The sequence below is a fragment of the Serinus canaria genome, chromosome 2, assembly GCF_022539315.1.
Source record: "Serinus canaria isolate serCan28SL12 chromosome 2, serCan2020, whole genome shotgun sequence".
Classification (NCBI taxonomy): Eukaryota; Metazoa; Chordata; class Aves; order Passeriformes; family Fringillidae; genus Serinus; species Serinus canaria.
Window position 1 is genome coordinate 93,811,990 of NC_066315.1, and position 23,004 is coordinate 93,834,993.

The following is a 23,004-nucleotide window of genomic DNA, read 5'->3' on the forward strand; positions in this document are numbered from 1 at the left end:
GAGGATGATCAGAGGACTAAAGCACCTTTCCTATGAAAGCAGATTGACACAGTTGGGGTTGCTCAGCCTGGAGAAAAGACGGCTTTGGGTTGACCTCACTGTGTCCTTTAAGTACTCGAAGGGAGCTTATAAAACAGGTAGACAGTGACTTTTTGCACAGGCAAGTGGTAGGACAAGGGGAAACAGTTTTAAACAAAAAAGGATATTTATATTAAAAGGTAGGAGGCAATTTTTTACTCAGAAGGTGGTGAGGCTCTGGAATAGGTTGCCTGGAGAAGTTGTGGGTACCCCATCCCTGGGAGAGTTCAAAGAGGGGTTGGGTGGGGTTTTCAGCGACCCCCCTTCCATGGCAGGACGGGTAGAACTAGATAGCCTTCAAGGTCCCTTCTAAGTCAGGCCATTCTATGATTCTATGACAGCAAGAGAAAGTGGAATGATCAGTATGAAACTGACTTATGAAGTAGCTTAATTACTACTGTTCTATACATAAACCAGTGCCATTCAAATCAACTTCCAGGATCAAAAGGTATTTTAAGATGCATTATGTTACCATTACTTTTTTCTTAAAAAAATACTGTCAATAGACAGCAGTAAAAGTTTCTGTACAAAACAAAAACCCAAGCTAGAACAGCCAGCGTTCTTTCCACAAGCTTTGAGAAGAAGGGAACCTCATTATGGTATTCCAGGACTTAAACAGCTGCTGCTGCGAAGAAAGAGGCTTTCTCTTCACAAGGAAGCACACAGAGAACACAAGGGGAAAAAAGTACAAGTTACACTGAGAAAAGTTTCATCTTAACAAAAATATTGTCACAAGAACAAGCATTCACTGGAGCAACTTCCTGAGGGATGTGGCAGAGCTCTCATCACTGCAAATTTTCAATATGTTATTGGACAGAGTGCTAGATGATCTCCCCTAGGTTCCCCTCCCCTACAAAGGTTGGACCAGATGATTTTTGGACTTCCCTTCTAAGCTGGGCTGTCCTATGACTCTACCCACTAGAGATCAGTACAGAGCACACTTTGTTCTGTACTGACTGTGTAGGCTCATACTGCCGAAGATTGTCTTTGCAGTACAAGACCTCCATGTTTCTACTTAAGTCTCAGTCAACTTTTTTTAAAGGTTTTAGCACTGAGGCGGTGATTTTAAAATTGTAAAATTCATGGTATTGTTCACTCCAGAACGTTTCTCCAGCATTTTCTTTTCACCTTGAGGTGCTGAAACTTAAGTAAACCTGGATAAACAAACATTCATACTTAATAATTACGCAGCTGCTTTGGCTGCAGAAAAGCAGTTCTGATGGCATCATAACTTGATGCAAGAATTATAAAGTGTGTGGCTAAAAGTAGAAAGTAAGCTTTTACCATCAGTCATATGCAGCATTTGCCACAGAACTTCTGTTTTCACTTCCAAAGTTTACAAAATACTCCTCTTGATTCTTCAGAATGTATGGAAAATATTTCATTGCAGCATGGTCAAGAGATTATGTTTCCATTTCCTTTTTAGTATTCTCAATAAATATTTGTGTTGTGTTATATAGATTGATCAAAGATAAAAATCATGGTATCACCCAAGACATGGAACATTTCACATCTATAAATGTCACAACGTACAACCCTCAAAGTGTAACACAGACTGCAGAACTGTCTGGAGAGGTCCCTTGCTACCAGTCCCACGCAGGCAAAAAGCGATCTAGAGATATATTGCCATGCTAATCCTTACCCTCTTGACCTACACGGTTGTCTTACACAGGGGAAGCAGCAAGCTGGGACACGCAACTGCAACAATTTACTTTCAGCTGACTGCATCAGAGGAGGGATCAGTTTGCAGCTTACAACTTTTCAGCCGATGGCATGCAACAAGGAACGGTGTTTTCCTTGGAAACAAACCATTGTGAAATCAAGCTGGTGCTTTCAGCAGCTACCCACACTGTCTTCCACAGATTCACAGACAATGTTAGTATATTCTTGCTAATAGAACTAGTAACCTATGCTCTAGACAGTACTTGATTCTTTATGAATATGAGATCATCATTTATATCTTGTTATGATGCTTAAAATTAGCCAAAGGTGCTCACTGTGTGCAGCATGAATCCCACTGGGTACTCCCTCTATTTTCTAACCATAGCAGCTTCACAACAGGAAGACTGTTGCTGACTACAAAAATTTCCAAAACATCTCACATACCTAGCAATTAAAAACTTACTTCAGATTGCCCTTCTTTCTGAACTAAGCTCTAATATTACCAGGATTTGATAAGAAGAACAAACAATAAGTAGTAGCAAAATAACTTCATTCTTTTACAGTCCTTCACTTGTTATTTTTCTTTCTGAAAAGATGCTGAAGTCATCACTTGTCTTTGTGATAGCAGCCTTCCAAAGTATAAGTGTCTGCCTAGTCTTCATTTCTTTGTAGCAAAGCAAATGCATATGTGTGTACAGACCACAAGCCATGAGGAAAGCTGTGAATTTTCAGCACATCTTCTACTTCCAGTACCTGAGGAATCGCAGGTGGCTTCCTTATGTTCCTTGGTCAGCCACAGACAGAGAAAAACACTCAGGCAGCAAGTGATTGTGAAGCCTGTACCTATGGAACCTGTTCCACACTGTGACATAGTATAGCACCAGACAAGAGCTGAACACCAAAGAGAAATACTGCATGCAAAGGTCAGATAAGCCTCCAAAACATGGAAAGCTGAGCATGCATCTCAGGCAAAACTTCAGCTCCCAAACACTGCTAAAGCTAAGCCCTTTACACAAACACACCCTCTCATCACAAACTTCCAAATAGTAAATATTTCAAGAAAACGCTACATTTCTTTCCTTAGCACTTTTCCAAAGTATGATTATGTAACATTCCAAGACCCTTTTAAAGCAAAATGCAGGAAATAATCAACTAAATAAAGCTTTCCATTCCTATCCAGTTAACCTTAGTATTGTTGTGTTTCAGTTGAAAACTTGAACTCATTTACAAGAAGCAGTAAAAGGTGATGAGAAAGCTAGCAGGCAAGACTCAGCCCACCACCCCTCTGGTATTACAGGTAGCCTCTTGTCCCAGTGGATCCATGTGTACTGCCAGTGCTTCTAACTGGAAAATCTTCTGTGAGACTGCCATATACAAAACTCATTCCTTCAGAACACCAGCAGGTTAGTACAAAATAATTACATACTAACCCTAACCCACTTGGCCTGCATGGTTAACTTATGCAGTAGAAGCAGAAAGCTGGGATATATGAGTGGAACAACTTCCTTTCATATGGATGTATGGCACATCACTTTGTGACTTTTGCCACTTGTTTACCCAAAATTTGCTGTGAAATCAAACTGGACCTTTTTACTTTGCAGGGGTAGCATTGCCCAAAACAGGTGTATCAAATAGTTACTCTCACAAATTTCTCTACTCAAAGAAAGAAAAATGCTTCAAAAGAAGAACAATTCAGTTAAACAAAAGAGGGTTGTACTGATGGACTTGATACACTTCTAGTTGTACATTCAAAATGGAAATATCGGGACACAGCATCTGATTACAAGACAGTTTTCTAGATAATGTACAGAACATCAACCCTGAGTTGATTTTTCCTGGCTGCTTTTCTTTCAGACCTCAACAATCCCTTCCACTGACATACCTACAGTCTTGTCTGTTTCATGATATTTACATATTAGTAGAATTTAATATCCAAAAATTCAGATGGGCTTATGCAAGCACATGAAACAACTGGCACCTAGGAATTTCCTCTTTTTACTTCAAAGTGTAAAAATACACAAATTTTAGAAGTATGTTATATTCCAACACTATTTGACAAAACATCTCAAATATATTTAGGTTGATATTAGACAGTAGTAGGTATTTACCTATAGCTCTTTCCTCTCAACAAATCACTGCACAGTTTTTCAATCAATCAAGATAATTTCAAAATCATATGATCTTCAAATGATGTTAGTAGCACTGTAACAATGATCCCATTGTTAAAGCACATGAAAAATACCAGAACCTTCCAAAAACTAATATATACTTTAATGACCTTTACAGGAATTGATTTATAATAGATACTCCAATTCAGTAACTGCTTGTGCTACCAGCAACTTTATTCATTCATATATGAATGATTCTATTTTATTCAATGGGATTACTCATATGTAAAGTTATTTCAGAGGCAACTCATCATTTAAAATTCATAAGGAAGATGAGATAATTAAGCAACTATAAAGGCTTTTCTATGGCTTTTTCTTATGTAAAAGAATTTTTTAAACAGATATATCAGCTTGAACTCTAGTTAAGAAAGTATCATAAACTAAAAAATGTATATTTTACAGTACTAATGGTGTCTCTAAAACAATCTTTAAAGAGTATTTATGCGTATTTTTCATAGAAAAAAATTCTAAATCCAGAGTTGTACTTATCAGTGGCAGAATTTATTCTCACTGATGAATGACTTTGTGAATTTATTTTTATTTTCTTGCTCATATTTTTATGTGTGTGTATGTGTATATCTCAATAGTGAAACATCTCTTTGTTCTGTGTTCTGACACAATTTACAAGTACAGTAATGATGTAACAGAAATTAGAACTTGGCACCATTAACATTACTGATGCACTCACCTTGTCCTCAACCACAATGTCTACTAGACACAATAAAGGTGTAGCCAGAGATTTATCCTGCCAATAAGATATAGTTATAGGTCCCATGAAGATTACTGACACTCAAGTACCAAATATGTACTGGCCTTGGACTTAGCAGATAACATGCCAGTTTTGAGACACATTCAAGTTGCCAATAAATCAGTATCAGAGTTCCAATAACAGGAAAATATACCTTAGACGAATTCTTTCTGTTAAAACATTCCACTTTTGAGTTAGCTATTAAATGGCAATGATCATAATGGACTAGGCAGTAGGGGGTTTTGTGTCTGAAATGTGCAGACATTTTATTACCAGTTTATTTTTTAAAAAACTTACGTGATTTTCAACTGCACAGTATTTTCCCCTTAAATCAATTCTGTCTTTAAAAAAAGAAAATAACCCAAACAAAAGATGTTTTGGTAGCAATTTCATTATGAGTTACACTCTTTTTCTGTATCTGCCCACGCAAACACCTCCACAGCCTCCATAACTCCTCCCTTTTGTGCATAAAAAGCCCCAGTAGTGATGGAAAGCTACAGAGAGCAAGGTGCCCAAGTTAAGTAGTCCTCACTAAATTATGAATGTATTTTTTCTCTACCTTTCAGAACTATGTCTATGCTTACCACCAGTAAGTATATTCCATTCTAAGCAATTCCATTCTCAGAAGTTTGTATAAGGGGCCTCAATTTCTTGGGGTGTATAGGTTATAACCATTTTTTTCAAGCACCCTTTTGAACTTCTTTTCAATTTTTTGTTTTTGATGATAGTCATGCTGACAACTTTTTTTGGTCCATCAAATTCTGTAGTACAATTACATGAATTTACTTTTAATAAATTACCATCTTTGCATATATCAGTCAAACCATGAAGACTAAACACTTGCAAATAAAATGCATTATTAATTTAATTGTCACAGCCTATTTAGCTAGCTTCTATTAGTATTTGCTATAATATGCAATGTATCAGAGGGCAGAATCAAATTCAAAACATAAAGAATAAACTGATTATATTGTCCTAGAGAAATTAAAAAATAGCAAGCTTGCAAATTTATAATCAAGGCATTAATGTTTTACATAGGTAAGAAAACTACGTAACTTAATTTATAATATGTTTATGCCCAGAGTGATTGTTTAACATGCAGAAGAAGGATTTCTTTGGTTCCTAAAGCCATTAAAAGGCATCAAACTTTCTCATAATAGGAGAGCAAAGGTGGAAAGGAAAGCAACAGTGGTTTGGTATTTACTGTAGTAGCTCACATGGATTAAACATCCCCCACCCCCAGCGAGGGACTGCTACTAGAAATTTATATTGTTGTTGTAGCTCTGCCACTGCTGTTTGACGCTGCTCTACATTAAGCTGAAGTGCCACCAGAAAAGGTATTGTGGAAAAGAAATATTCCAAAGATGGATGAAGAAAGAAGAGGGCATGAAGTCATTCCAATTCCACCAGCCTGTGCTGGAGGCAAAGCCTCCCCAGCCATGCCATCAGGCAGGGCAGGAAAGCTGCAGGCCTCAGCAGGGTTCCTCTGCTCCTTGGGCAGCCAGAGCCTGTAAACCTTCCACCTTCCTCCTCCTTGTGCCATGCTGGCCAGTCAGACAGAAAGCCTTGAAGGAATGCGGGAAGAAATGGGGAAAACAGCCACAGCTGAGAGGCTTTCAGAACAAAACACTCATGAAAAGCCAGCAACAACTGATTTAGTTTATAGCATCCTGCTTGTTTAGAAATTCATTTCAAGATGATCATCAGTAAAAACATGCCTCTCAGGCTAAGATACTCTATTTGGAAATCTATTGTGTTGTGGTGTAAAGCTAGGTTCTTCCCCTCAGCTGTGACTACTTCCTCCTTGCCTGTCTCCTGCCCAGTTCCGGATTACTGTCTACATTTCAGGAAGGGCATCATGAGATTGGCAGAAGTTCAAAAGATGCCCTTCAGGCCTGCGGTCATTGGCCTGTCCAGGTGTCATTGTTCCCTGAGACCCTCCCCCTCCCACCTGGTTGGTGGCTCACCTGTCCTCCCCCCCCCCCCACCTTCCTGTGAGATTAAAAGGCGTTGGAGCCATGCAGTCGTGGTCTGTTCGGAGCAGTACTGAGATTCGGAACTGTAATACCTTGGAATAAACTCTGGATTTAACTCTCCGGCAGAACACACTCTCTTCCTCTTCACCATCGCCTGGACTTTTCTGCTAGAGGTAAACTGAGTTCTGCTTTGCATGGGCCTATTCCGAGTGCCTGATAGCAACTGCTTGCGAGCCGAAGGTGTCTCTGAGGAGAAATATCCCCAGTAGCCACTTGTAGCTCAAGAGAAAGCAATACTATTGTATGTATCTTTTACTGTGCACATATTCACTAGGGTGATGCAAGTTATCTCCATGTTGTATTTATTATGAGTATACAGTAAGTATCCCCTTGTAAAATAATATACTGGTATTGAATACTTCCAGTTAGAAAATAAGCCACCAGAGCAAAACACCTTTTCTAATTGTTGTGCTTTGACAAGAGATAACCAAAATAAACTTTATTATTATATCTGCTTTGATGAAACTGTAATTGTTTTTTCAATGCATCACTGTGTATTTTAGATTAAACAAAATATCTCAAAACTCTTGAATAATCACATGTTAGGGAAATTCTGGTTAAGCCCTTTGTAGAGGAAATCTCCTTAAAAATAAAAGCACTACCTAAATCAATGCTAAGTCAAACTAAGACATATATGGGATGTTAAAATTTAAAACCCTGCTCTTCAGTCCCTCCATGATTTAAGCATGACAAACTTATGAGGAATGGGTCTAATTGACCACAATTTCCATTGTCTTAAACAAGAAATGAACATGGCTCAGAAAGAGCTTTGCTGTGCTCTCCTACAGCTCCTATAATTTATTTTCCTCTTTTTCATATCAAAACCAGAAAATACTCTTTATTTATGAAAGCCTACCCCCAAAGAATGAGTTACAAGGCAGTAATACTTGAAACAGTATCAAGTATCCAGCAATGAACACCTCCATCTACCCATGCTGAAAGAGAATATGAGATCTTTTGGCTATCCAAAATACATCAATTTTCTAGTTGGCCCCAAGATTCAGTGAAATAGCAATAGCTAAGCCACAATGTGCCAAATAAATCTGAAGCAAAATCTGTTTATCTGCAAACACAGTGCCATTGGGTTTGTAAAACACAGTTATATTTTAAACCATATAAAAAATAACCTGCTTGCAAACAAAGTTGGAGAATAAGTAGCTATGCACAGATTGAAAAAATAAATTCATTCATTTTAAAAAGAGGGAAAACACCAAATCTCCCTTCCTGCCCAAGAACACTTGAGGAAACTTTCTTTTTGACTTCTCTGTGGCTTTGACCTCTTCAAAAGTAATTTAATAATCCTTTAAGTATCAAGGCCAGCAAGAACAGAACAAAAAAGGAAAAGAAAACCAAAAAACCCCAAACATTTGATTATGTACTGAGAGACACATTTACAAATATGAAAGTTTAAAGAAAATAGTATCACCTGTCAAAAAAAAGCCCCAAAAGGTGCAAATCCTACACCTCTTACATGGAATTTCTTTCTACATGTCATAAGCACCACAATATCAAAGCACTTAAAGATGTTGGATCTCTCTTGAGTTGAGGTAAAAATCCAGATGGCTTCATTGCGGGCAAGACAAATATTTTAGAAAAGATCTCCACATACTGTATAAAATACAATGAAAAAGAATTTCAAAGCAGTTTACCTTTCTTTGGGAGTGCCAACTCCGTGTTTGCCCAGCAAATGAGTATTCAAATGTTTCTTCATCACAAATGCCACCCTGTCAAACAAAGAGCAAATAAGAAAGATCATTTTATTAAACTTTTTTTTTTTGTTTTGAGCATGTACTTGAACACATTTCAATAAAGGAAGACATTAAAAAGATCCCTCCTCTGCTAGGATGTGACTTAGATTGGGGAGTCCATTCTGTAACAACAGGCTTCCCTCATTTTGCAGTTCCTTGGCTTTTCTCTTACAAGTCCCAACCCTACATCACTGGTCAAAGAAAGGAAAAACCTGTTTCTGCTTCCCTTTGTAAATTAGAACATTTCACGCATTATACTGAAAATATAGGCTATTTTACCTGAAGAATATTGTCTGATGTTATATAGTAATACAGTTTTAGTTACACATTTGAATTTATTTAAGCCTTATCGACGAATCCTGCAACTTTTCTTCATACAGGTAGTTCCATGAAAAACAAGCAAGATAACATGCTTTAATAACTGCTTATGCCTGGTCAAACTTCATTGTATTAATTATTTAAAGAGATACAAACAGAAACAAATTAATGGCCTTAGTTATTTTATAGCCTTGTGAAAAAAAAAAGGATGAAAAATGTGAAACACATGTTCATAAATACACTATGAGCAGGAATATTGTTCAAACTGGCAAGACATTCTTCAAAGCACCAACAGCAGCAACAAAATATATACTACCTGGTATCATGTTTCTACCAAACCAAACACAGATAATTTACTTTAATTTTGGTGACATATGTAATGGAACAGATAGAAGCCTATCAAGTACTATTCTTCTGCTGATAAGACCATAACATCAATTTAATTATGTCATGTGACTGCTTCAAACAATTTAGATATCAGACTGAAGCTTTAAACTAAAATGGTTCTCTCAATAAGCAAAAATTTTACTGCTGCAACTTTCAGTGTGAAAAGGGCTTGCAAACATTTTGGTTAATTATGTATTACAGCTGTCCTTCATAAAGTTAATTACTAATAGCTGAAAGGCAATAGACTCTATTTGCATATGTACATGAAAGGCATGACATATGCAAAAATATGATTTTAATTAGCATTCCATGATATGAAGGGCTACAAATCAAACTGGCATGTTATAAGATTTTTAACATTAAACGCTGAATTCATCTGGACGTGTTTGCAGTAATGGACAATGGAAGGACTGTAAAACACCAGCACTATGGGGTATAAGAGCCACAAAAGCAAAGACACAGTACTTTTCCTTTACAATTATGGTAATTTAGCTTTTCTGTGTCTGATCTTCTTTGGGCACTTGCACATTATTACAGAGAATCTCTCTTGTGCATCCCTTAAGGTGTAAGAATATAATACTGTCTTATTTAAATGATATAAATTTCCTTATTTTTTACAAAAATACATTAAAAAAGTATCCTAAATACTTTTCCCTACCCAACTTATTACTATGGCATCATAACCATTACAACTGTGAATAATCTATTACACCATTACCATCATTACTATGCAAGTGTCATCAAAATTACTGTACATAGGGAAAATCATTGTAACAAAATAAAAAAAAAAATGTATTCTAATAAAAGTGCAAGGCGTACAAAATGTACTGCCCTTGCTTTTCAACAGACATAGTATTTTCACCAAGCTGTGGAAGGTACCAAACATATTTTCATTTAGTAATACCTGTATTTCCTGTTACAAACTTCCATTTTCCCCCTTCTCTAAAAGACAAATAAACTCAATGAAATTACTGTGAAAGGGCAATGTGCAATCAGAGTTGTAAAGGGATATTTTGCTATTTGCATGGAATACAAAGATCCCAACCACCTACACAATATTTGCAGGGAAGCACTTTTTGGTTTCTGAGCCTGTTTAGTTAAAGCTTCCAAACAAAGGCTCACCATTTCATATACCACACAACTGCAGGGGGTCCAGACAGACATACCTTTCTGCAAAATCAGAGACAAAGGCTTTGGTAATAACATGAAGCAATTAATCTCACATTCTGCCTCCTCTCTGTTGCATCTATGTTCTAGCAGCTATTTTGAAATGCTGTTACACAGCACAAATAAAATGAACCCTGACTCAGTTTGGGTTTCAGCACCTGCTAACATTTTAAGCTTTTCAGGTAAGGCTCGAAGGCTTCAAACTTGAGGAGTGCCAAAAACCTCAGTGCAAGTCTGGAGCACTCTGCACAGCTCAGAACCAGACCTTAAAAATAAAAGCAGTGTTGCTATTTTCATAAGAAATTGAGAATAAGATTAAAAAAAATAAAAATACCAACAGAGACAGGGATTATTAAAAGAAGAAGCAAAGTCTAAACAACCTTGTTTGGATGCTGAGTTTGAGGACCACCCATTAAAACAAACCAACAAACAAACAAACGAACAAAACCACAAAGAGAGAAAAGTAAAAAATCTTTGGTTTTGTTTACTAAATCCTGCAGGTGATTTTCAGAGAGGTGGTAGCAGTGTTTGCTGGCTTTATAAAAGAAGCACAAAAATGTTTTCCATACATTCAGTAACTCTAGGTTTCGATGTAATTAATGGTTTAGTAGTAAAAAAATGGGTTTACCTAAGCTATTTACCTCTGCTGAGGTAAATCAGTTTTTGCCAAGCTGCTGCTAGAATAGACATGACTTAGCCTTGGCCTTTTAAATTAATCTTAAGAGAAGTCTGACTGGGACCTATAAGTACTCACTGAGTGAATGCTTTCAAGATATATTGCACTGATATATCTTCAAATCAAAAGGAATCTTTCCATCAGCAATTGAAAAGCACCAATTCAGGCTTCACCAAATTTCTCATTTCTTGTTTTTAATTCTAGTGAAAGTATAAACATTCAAATGCTAAAAACTAACTAGTTTCAGAAGCGCATCAAAAGAGAGTAGATAAAACCTGTCATCAGACCAACTCCACTGTTTCAAATGTGTGCAAACCAGGCCATACTAGAGGCCTGGAACCAGTTTTACAAACTCTAATCTGGACAAATTTGTCCTCCACCCAAATGAAGACAAGAGGTCACAGCCCAGCTGCTCCCCTGTGGGTCAGGTCTCAACAGGGAGAGATGTGTAGTCTTTATATCCATGTCATGGTCACTGGGAGTTCCCTTCATTTGGTAGGAAGACTACTAGAAGCCTCCTCTGAAAGTGGAACAAGGTGAGTAGGCAGGAGTCCTTTTGCTGGCAGTAGCATTGTGTTGGGTTAACTTTTTCAACTACTCTGGCTTCAAAACCAGCAACATCCTCAGTCATACACTCTATGTTGAAACTACAGGATAAATGAAAGACAAATTGAAAAATTACACAGAGCTTTAGAATAGCATTTTCATTCCCTATAGACAACTTTTTGCACACAAACTATAAATAAAAATTACTTTAAATCATAAATACATGAGCACCTTTCCCAAAATAAGCACACAGAATATTCTGGTTTCCTTTTAGAAGAGTTGTGGTTTGTAGGAACGTAACCATTCATATTCCATGGCAATCTTCAAACAGTATTTGGACGCTCTCAGAATGTCTGTAACTGATTTAGGAGCCTCTATAGATTTGTCTTCAGATAAAAGCACATTTTAAAGTACAAAAGAAACAAAGGGACTTCTAATTCTGGGAATAAAGAAACATATTGGACAATCTTTACTTCCACATTTTATTCTAGTGTAATACAAATTTTTCAGCATGTACAATGTTTATCATCACAGTACACAAGAAATAGGAATAATCTGTCATGTATTGTCTGCTTTCTATTTTCTCTGTGGGGAGAGAACTGTTCTCTATGAAGCATCTTGCTTTGAGAGGGCAAAAGATTCTAGGTTTTATTATGTTTTGAATCCATTATAGCTCTTTCCCTTTGTACATCACTGGGTTAGTGAAAAGCCTAAAAAAACCACCTAGAACTAAACATACAACACACACACACACACACACAAGCCAAAACAAGTATTCTGGGCCATAAGGCCATGAAACCTGTTATTTCCTGTGTGTTTACCAAGTGCCTTGACCTAGGAAGGAGCTACATGTTACCTCTACCAGAAGCCATGGTGACAGACCAGTCATCTTCTAACTGCACATAACTGTTGAGGAGGGCCAGCACGGGAATTTATTTTTGTGGGACTCTACAAACAAGGTATCGAGCAGCTGAAGAGCAATTTTAAATCACTTCTCAGTGGATACATTGCTCTCTGCAATTGCTCTTGGAGAATATATCTTACAGACAACAATGTTCAATGACAGCAGAAAAGTCCAGGAGAATAACAATGAATATCTAGCCTTTATTCATATTCTCAATATCCTTTACATCTCCTTTAAACTGTCCAAAACCTCTTTATACACAAATTTAACTCTGAGAATACAGGTAAGCTAGTGCATAACCCAGGTACATAGAATGTTTTTAAAAGCTGCTTGAGAACCTTTAAAAAAACCAAAATCAAACCCAAATCAAACACATCCGAGAATTTAGTGCTTTGTTTTAGCATAAGTTTCAGGCACATTGAAAGGATAGAATGTTTTACCATTTTGGATTAATCAGCTGGGAGATCTGACACCATAAAGAAATAATAAGAAATAGGATCTCAAACTTTTATACATCATCACAGAATACAACAAAATAATATAATATCCTGTTCACGTCAGGTTTTGTTTTCTATGATTTGTCCTTCAATTTCTGTCCTCGTATCTCCACAGTAGGCAAGAAAATCAAGGCAAGCTTCACAGATGATGCCAAGAAGGGGGACCAGGATATGTTCAGGCAAGTATAACAATGTGGAATCTATGGTTCTTACCACCTTAACAAAGCATTCTTGTTCTACTGTGTCTCAAAAAACACTGGAAATTCTAAGTGTTTGTAGTTGAATGTGTGGTTCACGTGGAGCCATGCCAACAGAGGTAACAACTCACAGGAGAGAGAAAAAGTGTATTTTCTCAAGAAATACCATCACGTGCATGTATTTCAGAACGTTCAATACAACCTCTATATACAATTACAGATTTTTGCATGCACTTCAGTTGTGCATGTTCTACCCCTAACAGTATAACTTCTCATATTCAAATCAGCACTTAGTCAAACAGTATTTAAACAGTGTACATTAACTAAAAAAATTCAAGTTTTCAAATTCTCCAAATTATATAAAAAGTTGCTACCCAAATCTCATGTCTCCACCAGGATTTATTCAGCAGGTTAACTTCAGGAACAAGAGCACAGAGGCAGATGCAGAACTGTCCAGAAAGCAATGGTTTTCTATGAACAAGCTTTTCTTTCAATGAATCAAAAGTCTAAATTCCTGAGAATTTCTTCAAGTCCATCATTTGTGGATGTTTGCTGATTCTGAAGGGTCCAGACTGGGGCTCTGATAACTCTCTTGCATGACTGCGCGCAAGGGACTCAATTTAAAAGAAAGTATCTGGCAGGGCAGAGTCTGGTGTGGAAGATATCCTGTAGTCTGAAAGGCTTCATGCCCTTTGTGACAAGATGTCAGGTTCAAGTAAATATCTGGCAGGGCGAAGTCTAATGTAGAAAACATCCACATATCTGAAAAACTTCATGCCTTCTATGACAGGACGTCAAGTCCTAGAACCCTGCACAGGAAAGATGGGGCTTTCTCCAGACTCATTTACTAGCCAAATAAAGCAAGTCTTATTACTTCTAAATAAAGGAGATGGTTATACTTTGTAAGCTTAAAAAAAAAAAAAAAAAATCAATAACATTCTAAAAGGTTACCAAGTCATCACACAGTCTGCGGTGCTGAGTGCACAGTGACACACTGCCTTCTACTCCCTGCTGACCCCATGTGTCAAAGAAGGATATGGCTGCTCTATGCTCCACCCTCACCAACACCGGTAATTAAACTGGGAAGCAAAACATATCCATCCATCCACATCTTCAGGTGTGTGTAACTTGGCAGAATGGAAAATTCAAACTTTTCTGCTTGAAAAGAGAAACCAAAAGAGGTAAGTGAAGACAACCTCACCATCACTAATAAGACATGAACCCAGATTACCATGGGAAGATATCATGGCAATTCATAGAACTTGAAGACCAACATAACTTTGGAATTTCTGAGAACTATCAGCCTTTCTGCTTCAAATTTGGGTGGGTTTTAGGGTGTTGTTTGCGGGGGTGGTTTAAAAGTTTCCATGCAACAACCAGCTATGTTTCTTAATTATTTATTAGCTTCTTTTCCATGGAGAAGTTTTGCTACTGAAGTTTAAAACCCAATATTTTCTGTGTTTTTTTTCTGTTACTATGAAATCATTAATGCAATGAGTACAACCTTTTCTTCTAAAAATACCTCATATCTTTTTTACTGTTACTTGTAACAAGCTAGCAACGAAGCCAAGCTGCCCAAAAAATAAAGACAACCTGTATTGTCAGAACACCTGCACACAGCTAGCACCCATGGTAGACTTGAGTATCACAGCAGCTACTGTTCCTGCCTTGCTTTGAACAGGATGACAGACAACAGGACTGTCAATGTGCTGTTCAATGACCTGCATCAATCTCAAGAATAATTTACTGCTATATCAGACAGATCATTATGGATGAGTTGCGCGCTATCAATCAATCAATCGACTGTGTTGTTCCTGCATATTCCTGCATCTATCAACCAGAAGAGAGAGACATCCCTCAACATATTCTTGTTGCTCTCTGCCACCAATCTGCTATTCTCAAGATGGCAAAGAATTATTAGCCCCATGGCCATAAAGTAGTAGCAACTGACACAATTATCTCCTCTTACATATTCTAGCAGAAGAGACCTGGGTACAAAGAAAGAGCAAACTAAATAAAACAGAAAACATCCTCTACTGTTCCACTCAAGCTTGTCTTGTCATCAGAAGTTGTTGAGTTTTCTCACCATCCCACTTTTAAGAGACATATGTTACAATATAAACCATCCGGACAGAAATTTAGTCTGTTATTGTGGCAAGAAAAAGGAATTCACTGGCAGTATTTATATCATTTCCTCCCCCTTGAAGGAACTCACTTACCTGTGTGCCTCACCTTAAGTTACTTATTTTGTAACTGAAATAAAAAAGGATTCCTGAAAGTTAGCTCAGGGTCCATTCTGAACTTTTTTGGTTTGAAGGCATTGTGAAGTGTTTTATTTTAAATACAAGAAGTACTCTTCAATGACAGCTGCAGGAATAAGCCATGTCCAGCCAGTGAAAATTATTATTAACATAAAAGAGAGTAGAAACTTAAGAGTGGAACTGTGAACTTTTATATTTGAAGATACAATAACAAGTGTTAACTGCAAGTAAACAAATGATACTCTGCTTTTATTTCCTTGAAGAGTAAACTTAAAATAGCTAAACTGTGGCAAAACCATTAAAGTCAGGTGTTCCCTCTGTCAGAAAACCATCTTACAAATACATGAGAAAATTAGTACCACTACAAGAAATGTTTGTTTCAATATTCAGAGGAGTTAATGAATGTTAAGTGATAATGGTAGACAGCAGCAGTATGTAATTAGATTTCTAAACACATCTTACCAAATCACTTCTAAGCTAAAAGAATCACATGTTCTATTAATTTTCATTGGTTATTGAGCATCTGTAACTGTCACCTCTAACAGGTGTTTGGTAATCTAACAGCTGCACAAAGTACTAAAAAAAAAAAAAAAAGGAAGAAAAAGACAGAATCACAATGTGCTTTCTCTAGCACTGCTATCAACCTCTCAAGTCTACCACAATGCAGAACCTCTTTTCCTAAAGTCTGAAAAGCAACCCTAGGTTTGGTGTTGGGAGTGCCTTGCATTTAAGAGAGATTACTACAAACATCCAAAACCAGGACACCACCAGAAAACACACATGCCATGCTACATGAAGGTGCAGAAATGCTTTAAACATAAATCAAGATTTACATCTGTAAGCCTTGTTATCCAGAATAACATTAGCAACCTTGCCACCAAGACACAGCTTATGTCTTGTCTTTTTTCATGATTTGTATATCCAACATTCTCATAACTCTGATTCCTCCCTTATTCGGTCTTTCCACTTCTTCAGGTACTGGCTTGTCTTCCTGCTCATGACCGAGTCCATTTCCTAGCCCGCTCAGGGCTTCAGATAAAGAATTTGATGTGGTAGGCATCAGTTCCGCATATCATCATTTAGCATCTGGAAAGCAACAGCATCTAGCTGTTGGGTAGGTCAGGTGAACCACATCTCTAGGTGCTCTGAGAGGAGTTCTGAAATACTGGACTTTCCACAGACAGGTTGTAAACAGCTTCCTAGTGATCCCAACTAGCAAAGTCTGCACCTTTTGAAAGTGCAAGAAACAGACTATAAAACTACCTCAAAATAAGGATGTTCCAATGACTTTCTACTTAAAAGTAAAATTGATAGATCCAAACAAATATATTTAATATTTTGCTATTCCTAAATAAAAAGCTACTTTTGATGTAGCTTTTTCCTGACAGCTCAGAAATCACACAGCAGACTGAATTACCAGGTTTATGCAGAGCTTCTAGAGGAAGAGCTATCTTGAGAATTAAATTCTCCTCATCAAAAGAATCTACTGTTGCCTGTCTTTAAAGGAAATCAAAACAAACCTAAAGATAGTTGATTTGTCGACTAGAAAACACATAGGGCCTGCAGTAGCAGTGCCACATACATAACTCAGTCAATTCTGAAGCTACAGTGCCTGTGGTCTTTTGCAAAGTTGAGAGGTACCAAGAAAGGAATGAGATGAATAAATTGGTCACTATCTGATGACTGCTCAGAAGTCATACACAATCAGAAGACACAGGCAATTTTTATTGACAATTTCCCCACAATTTGAAATGCTGCTGGTGATAGATGGTGGCTGGAGCAAAGACTCTGCAGTCTGCTTGATCTGTGAGAGTAGTGAGAATGTAGCCCTAGGTCTTTGCCTGACATAGAAAAGCAAGTGCTGGTTGATTTGTTTATTCCCAAGTCTTAAACTCAGCTGTAAAACACATCTTTTTTGCCTTACATCCAGGCATTCCACAAGATTGTTTGACTGCAGGTAGAAAGCAAAATACTTCAGAATATCTTTTTGCCAAAGTAGCTGCATAAAAATAGTAAATCTATGACAGCAAGACCTAATCTGTAACCATCAGTAGTACCGTCCACATGCATGAACCTTTAACAACAGGCTGGTGGAATCAGAACTGACAGGCTCCAGCCAAAGAAACCAAAAGGTTATCATGTGGATCAGATCGGTTTCAGTCCACAAAAAACGTATCTCATACTTGTATCCCCATTAATAAGTTTAAAGCACAAGGATGGTTCCAGCCTTCCTTGTCCAAGGGCTCTTGGGCCTGGCCATTGCTACCTTAGGGACAGGGACTAAGAACCAAACACTGTGTCATCAGGCCAACCTAACACCTGACAAGCATGTCTGATTAATGTTTGATTTTTCTTTGTTGGAAGACATCTTTGTTAGCACCTGAACATAAGTAAAAGCTCAGAGCTTCCGTTTTCAACTGGCATCTCAGTCTCTCCAGATATTCCCATTACAGCCATGCCCAGCTCCTCCCAAAAGTGGAGTGTTGCAACAACGTCCTCCTACCACTGAGGCAGGAGGCTAACTGAAGGAATTAACAGAGTCTCTCAGAGCAAATCATGATATACAGACCAGACAGACTCTTATACACTATCCAAGTATTACAGGCCTAAAAAACTCTCTCAAATTATAGCACTGATCATAGAGGATGCAGATGATATGAAGAGCAGCACAAAAGTCTATCCAAGTAAGAATTACAGCTGTAACAGTGGTGTTACTCCACCTATCCCATAAAAAAATGCTAACACCTCTCATCACTTCAGTCACATACTTAGCAGGGGAATTACTTAAATTGCCAAGCACAGTCTGGTGTTTCTCAGGTTTTCCTGTGATGGCCAGCAGGAGTCACTTCAGAAATCCAAAGCCAGGACTGAAGGGATTAAGAGTACTCACCTGAAACACAAGTTACTAAAGCAATAAAGACAAGAAAAATTCCCACTGAATTTAGATGGATGTTTTACACACACACACACACACACACACACACAGAGAATCAGCCCACATTTGTGCAGTCTGGTAAGGATGTTGCATGCTCTTGGTATGAAGACTGTCATCAGTCTGGAAAAAACACAGGAATATAGATCACACAAATCAGTACAGTCCTAAAGATGATATCTGTGACACAGCAGAAGATGTTCTCTGGCAAAGATTACTCCAATTCCAGCCAGCATCTGAGATTAACTCTGACCATTTCTGGCCTCAAATCAAACATGAGAGATGTAGGAACTACATAGGTGCCCAATGGAATTGAGAAAAAAATATTTGATCTTAAGGGCCTGGAAAAACTAAATACACATGCTGAGTGTACCTATGAACAAAGAAGTGAAGGAGAAATCAGTGTAGTTTCAAACAAATGCTTATGATGTGCGACCTAAAAGAGGAGAAGAATTTACAAACTACCCAAAAAGATGCAATAAAAAGAATGTATATTGCTAACAGGAAAAATTACAAAACTTCAGTTTTATATACAAAGTGACAGCTTGGTCCTATAAAGAAACATAAACCATGTCTAAAAAAAAATATTTTTTTAGTATCTTCCTGAAATGGAGTTTCAATTAAAGGGGTTTTCCTTCCTAATCCATGCTGTCATTGCAATCACAGCCCCATAAAGACTCATGTCAAGTGCCAGCACAAAATGATGGGATTCCACAGGTCCATTGCAGTAGGAGGGGAACTGGAGAGCACAGGTGGCACAGGTACCAACACACGCTCTGGTACTCCATTTTATTCAGTATTGCATCCCATTTTGATTTCCATGAATGGGTTCCTGTTAGAGCACTAGAATTTATCATGTTCACAAATCACACATGTCCAAATGAGCACCTGAATTCTCCATATTTCCTGGAGGTCACTTACAGCTATGCAACCCCCAACATGCAATTCTCTGCTCAGCTTTGCAACAAGATACAAGTAAAATGGTTCTCACATTGGAGCCAACACACTCCCCACTGTTTAACCCCTGACATCCACAAGCCTTACTGCAGGGATGAGCTGCACCAGGACAGTTTACAGCTGAGAAAGGCCCCAAATTTTAGGTAGGAATGTTTAAAAACATTCTGCAAAGAATAAATTCATACAAAATGGTTTTGCATTTTATATTAACAGAAATAGGCAAACAAACAAAAAAAAATCTAACAAATTAAAGGGCTGTTCTGTTTCTTTTCAATTCCTCCAATTAGCAGAACTCCTCTCAAAAAAACCCCGTTATTTATTACATGAAATATCTGTACCTGGGCAGACACAGAGGCAGAAATAGTCTGATCGGTGTGCAACTTTTATAATACTGAATAGCAGGCTGTCTTATGTACAACACATAGCTGAATGGACGGATGGAATTGATTTTATAAAGGAGTAACAAACAAAATAGTCCAAAATATTAACTGATAAACACATGCTGGGGTGGAAACAACCTATTATAAAATTACTGTAAAGACCCTCAAACTGTTCAAGGGAGAAAAAAGTCCAATTTTCCACATAACCTGAGAGCTCTGACTTTTCTGATTATAAGATCCAAGGAACCTGTAAACCCAAGGCTCTAATTTTCTTATGGCGACTGCGTAATATTTTGCAAAGTAAAATTGACTGAGATGGAAGCTATTTTGCATGGTACAGTGGCGATGGCTAACAAATGAGAGTTTTGTGGGCTGAATGTTAGTCCCCTGCCTCATCTGCCACCCCTAATGACAGCAGCCACCTGCTGTTTTATTGTCACAGCTGGAGCCGGTTCACACTCCTTGGTGCTGAGCTCTGCCCATGAGCGCCAAGCTCTCGCCTCGCCTCATTACTTTGATGAACTTTTTATGGTCAGCACCCATGAAGACCTCATCTAGGACTATACAACCTAGATCGGCTTCAGGGAGTGCTTCCAGCTAGCATGAGGTGATAATACACAGTGACACCATGGCTGCTACTGCCTGTCACTTAGGCAAGTCACTATACTTCTGGCTCTACAGGGCCCTCAACAGGTAAAATGCCACGAAATTCTCCTTTACAACCAAGCTCACTCCCTTTCTTTTCACACTGCAATATAGAGAGATCATATCCTGCTACCAACATTTAGCTTTTCAAAGATAGATATTACAATAAAAAATGTATCATGCTGTTTATTGCACATAACTACAGACAAGAAATCTCTACGTTCCTTGAACATAACCCTGTTGCCTTCCTAAAAAAACAAAGCAAGCATGAAAACCATATTACAGCTTGATTAACACCACCAAATAGGGGGAAAAATAATTACATGTATATTGCAAAAGGACCATTTCAACCTAAATGAGCAAAAAGCACAGAAACAAAAGTTCATCCAGTCAAATCAAATTATTAAGCAAATGAATTCACAGTGGAGTGATATATGTTACTTCCTCTCACCTAAAAAAAACCCACCTAAACATCTATTAGACATGGTGTTTTCTGAAATCCACATAACAAAAAAGCAAAGCCTTTTCCACCTTTTTTTCTTAATCCGAACAGTCTGTAACTATTTTCTGCAAATTTAAAAGCAAATAGAATCATCCCTTCCTTTTCAATTTTTTTTATACTAACAAACATTCTGAATCTCCTGAGCCTGTATACAATTTTAAACTTCATCAGAAATTCTTTTATTGACGCATTTAGAGCAAACTATTTTATGCTTGATCACTGAAATTTAACCCCAGGTTTACTTTCAGCAGCAGAATAATTATTTTGGTGTCAACAGAGCTTTACATTTGCCCGTATTTACATATATCATTAAGATTAATATATGTGCTATTAATAATAATTTCATTAACATTCTGAAATCATCAAATAACATTTTGACTTTTGAATGGCTGTAGGCTATTATAAGCCTAAAAACCAGAACATTTTCAGTATTCATTGTGTAGCAATCCAGCTGATCAGTTTTGACAAATTCATGCAATGTTATAAGCCATTAAACTTCATTTAGTTTCACTTAAAAATTCCACCTAAAAATAAAAAGCAAACTGTCTTTTTTTGTACAGACAGTATGATTTCTAGCAGTTACCAGCTCCCAGGATCCTCCAAAAAGAAACTGGAATTTTATTTCTTTTATTGAAATGTTTTAAAATTTATCAAGGAGTTTTTGAAATAATGTTTTTGAGACCACTGACCTAGCAAGCGTAGGAAATCTCTAATGTGTCACAGTGCAATAGAGCTCCTCTTGACAAGGGACAGTGCTGCAGAGACATTGTGCTTCACATACAACCCCTACAAGAAATGGAAACTTAAAAATGTGTTGCTGAGCACAGGTTAGGTCTGCTGCATTTCAGAGAATTTACACATGCCCTTCTTTATAAGGGCTTTTTAAGTTTCACCTAAACTGCAGTTGAAGAGATAGAAGAAAATAATGATGCAACAAAGATTTCTATTCTGCCAAAAGCTGAGCACCACCCAGATAGTCCTGAAACATTAAAGAGACCATGAGAACACACAGAACCTTCTATAATGAGGGCCTAAAACAAATGATCAATCCCAAATATCAACAATGCAAATTTCTCTACCACTACAGTTTCTGAAAGCGCTTGTCTTCTGCACAAGTTCACGAGAACTTCTTGTGAAGCACAGTGATAGACAGATTGCGTCCTTCAGAGAATCCAACAACAGAAGAGGAAATTGCATTAGGAAAAAAAGGGATTACTTTCTTAGTGCAGGATAGATTATGAAATGGACAAACTTCCTCAGTGGAACAATTAAAGGTTTTAACAGAACAATCTCCTAAATGGTGCCAGTAATTAAATAACAATAGCTGAGAGATTTATTAATTTTTAAATTTTTTTTTAAACCAGAAGTATGTCAGCAGTGGTATGTGTATTGCATGTTTTGTGATATAGCACACTTAATAATTTTAAGAGTTTCAAGCTTCTTTTTTATGACTAATTCATAAAGAAAATGCTCCAAAACAACAAGTAGCAAGGCATTTATTGTCCTATTTTAAAGGAATTTGTTAAAGGATGCATAGCTATCCAGACTACCTATATTTGCTCCCTGTTTTACAAGCAGGTAGCCTGCATACACAAAAGTATTTGGAAATACTTTTCCTTTGTAACACTGGTTTGCCTTGGCATTATGACTGTATTTTAGACTTGTACTCTAAAATATAACTTCAATTTACCCAGCTCTTACAGTTCACTGGTCTGTAATTCTTAATATCCCTCTATTTTCCACCAATTTTATTTTAGTCGCTGTTATTTAAAGTTCATTTTCCATGCCCTTTCAATTGTGATTTTTTTCCAATGTGACAACAAACTTAAGTGTCATTTCTGATGGTGACTTTCATTGCAATACAAACTTTTTTAAAGAGAAGTTGTAAAAACTTATGAGACAATAACAAGGTGTGGTCAGTATAAAGATGAGCTGAAGGTGAACAGACAGCTCATCTTTATACTGACCACACCTTGTCATTAGTCTGGAGGTGATGGGATCTGTGTCCAATTACTGATCCTCTGAGCTATTCAGCCTCCTAAACAATAGTTTTCTATAAGCTGATCCCTTAACCCATCACCAGCTGGACATGCTACTGCTTTCCAACATTGATAAGGAAAAGGGAAACACCTTGCACTTTCTGTTTAAATCTCCACAAGAAGGATGCTCATGTTGCAAAGTCCCCAGACCTCTTT

The 23,004-nt window shown here is 37.4% G+C and overlaps 1 protein-coding gene across 3 annotated transcripts in view; it reads right to left on the reverse strand.

Annotated features, from left to right (window-relative positions):
- The window catches only part of ZNF407 (zinc finger protein 407), a 335,275-nt gene that overhangs the window by 195,711 nt on the left and 116,560 nt on the right, over positions 1–23,004 (reverse strand). For all 3 annotated transcript variants that reach the window (XM_050970660.1, XM_050970659.1, XM_050970661.1), the window contains one exon: positions 8,342–8,416. In XM_050970660.1, the coding sequence (XP_050826617.1) occupies positions 8,342–8,416 (75 nt within the window). The remainder of the gene's footprint in view (positions 1–8,341; positions 8,417–23,004) is intronic.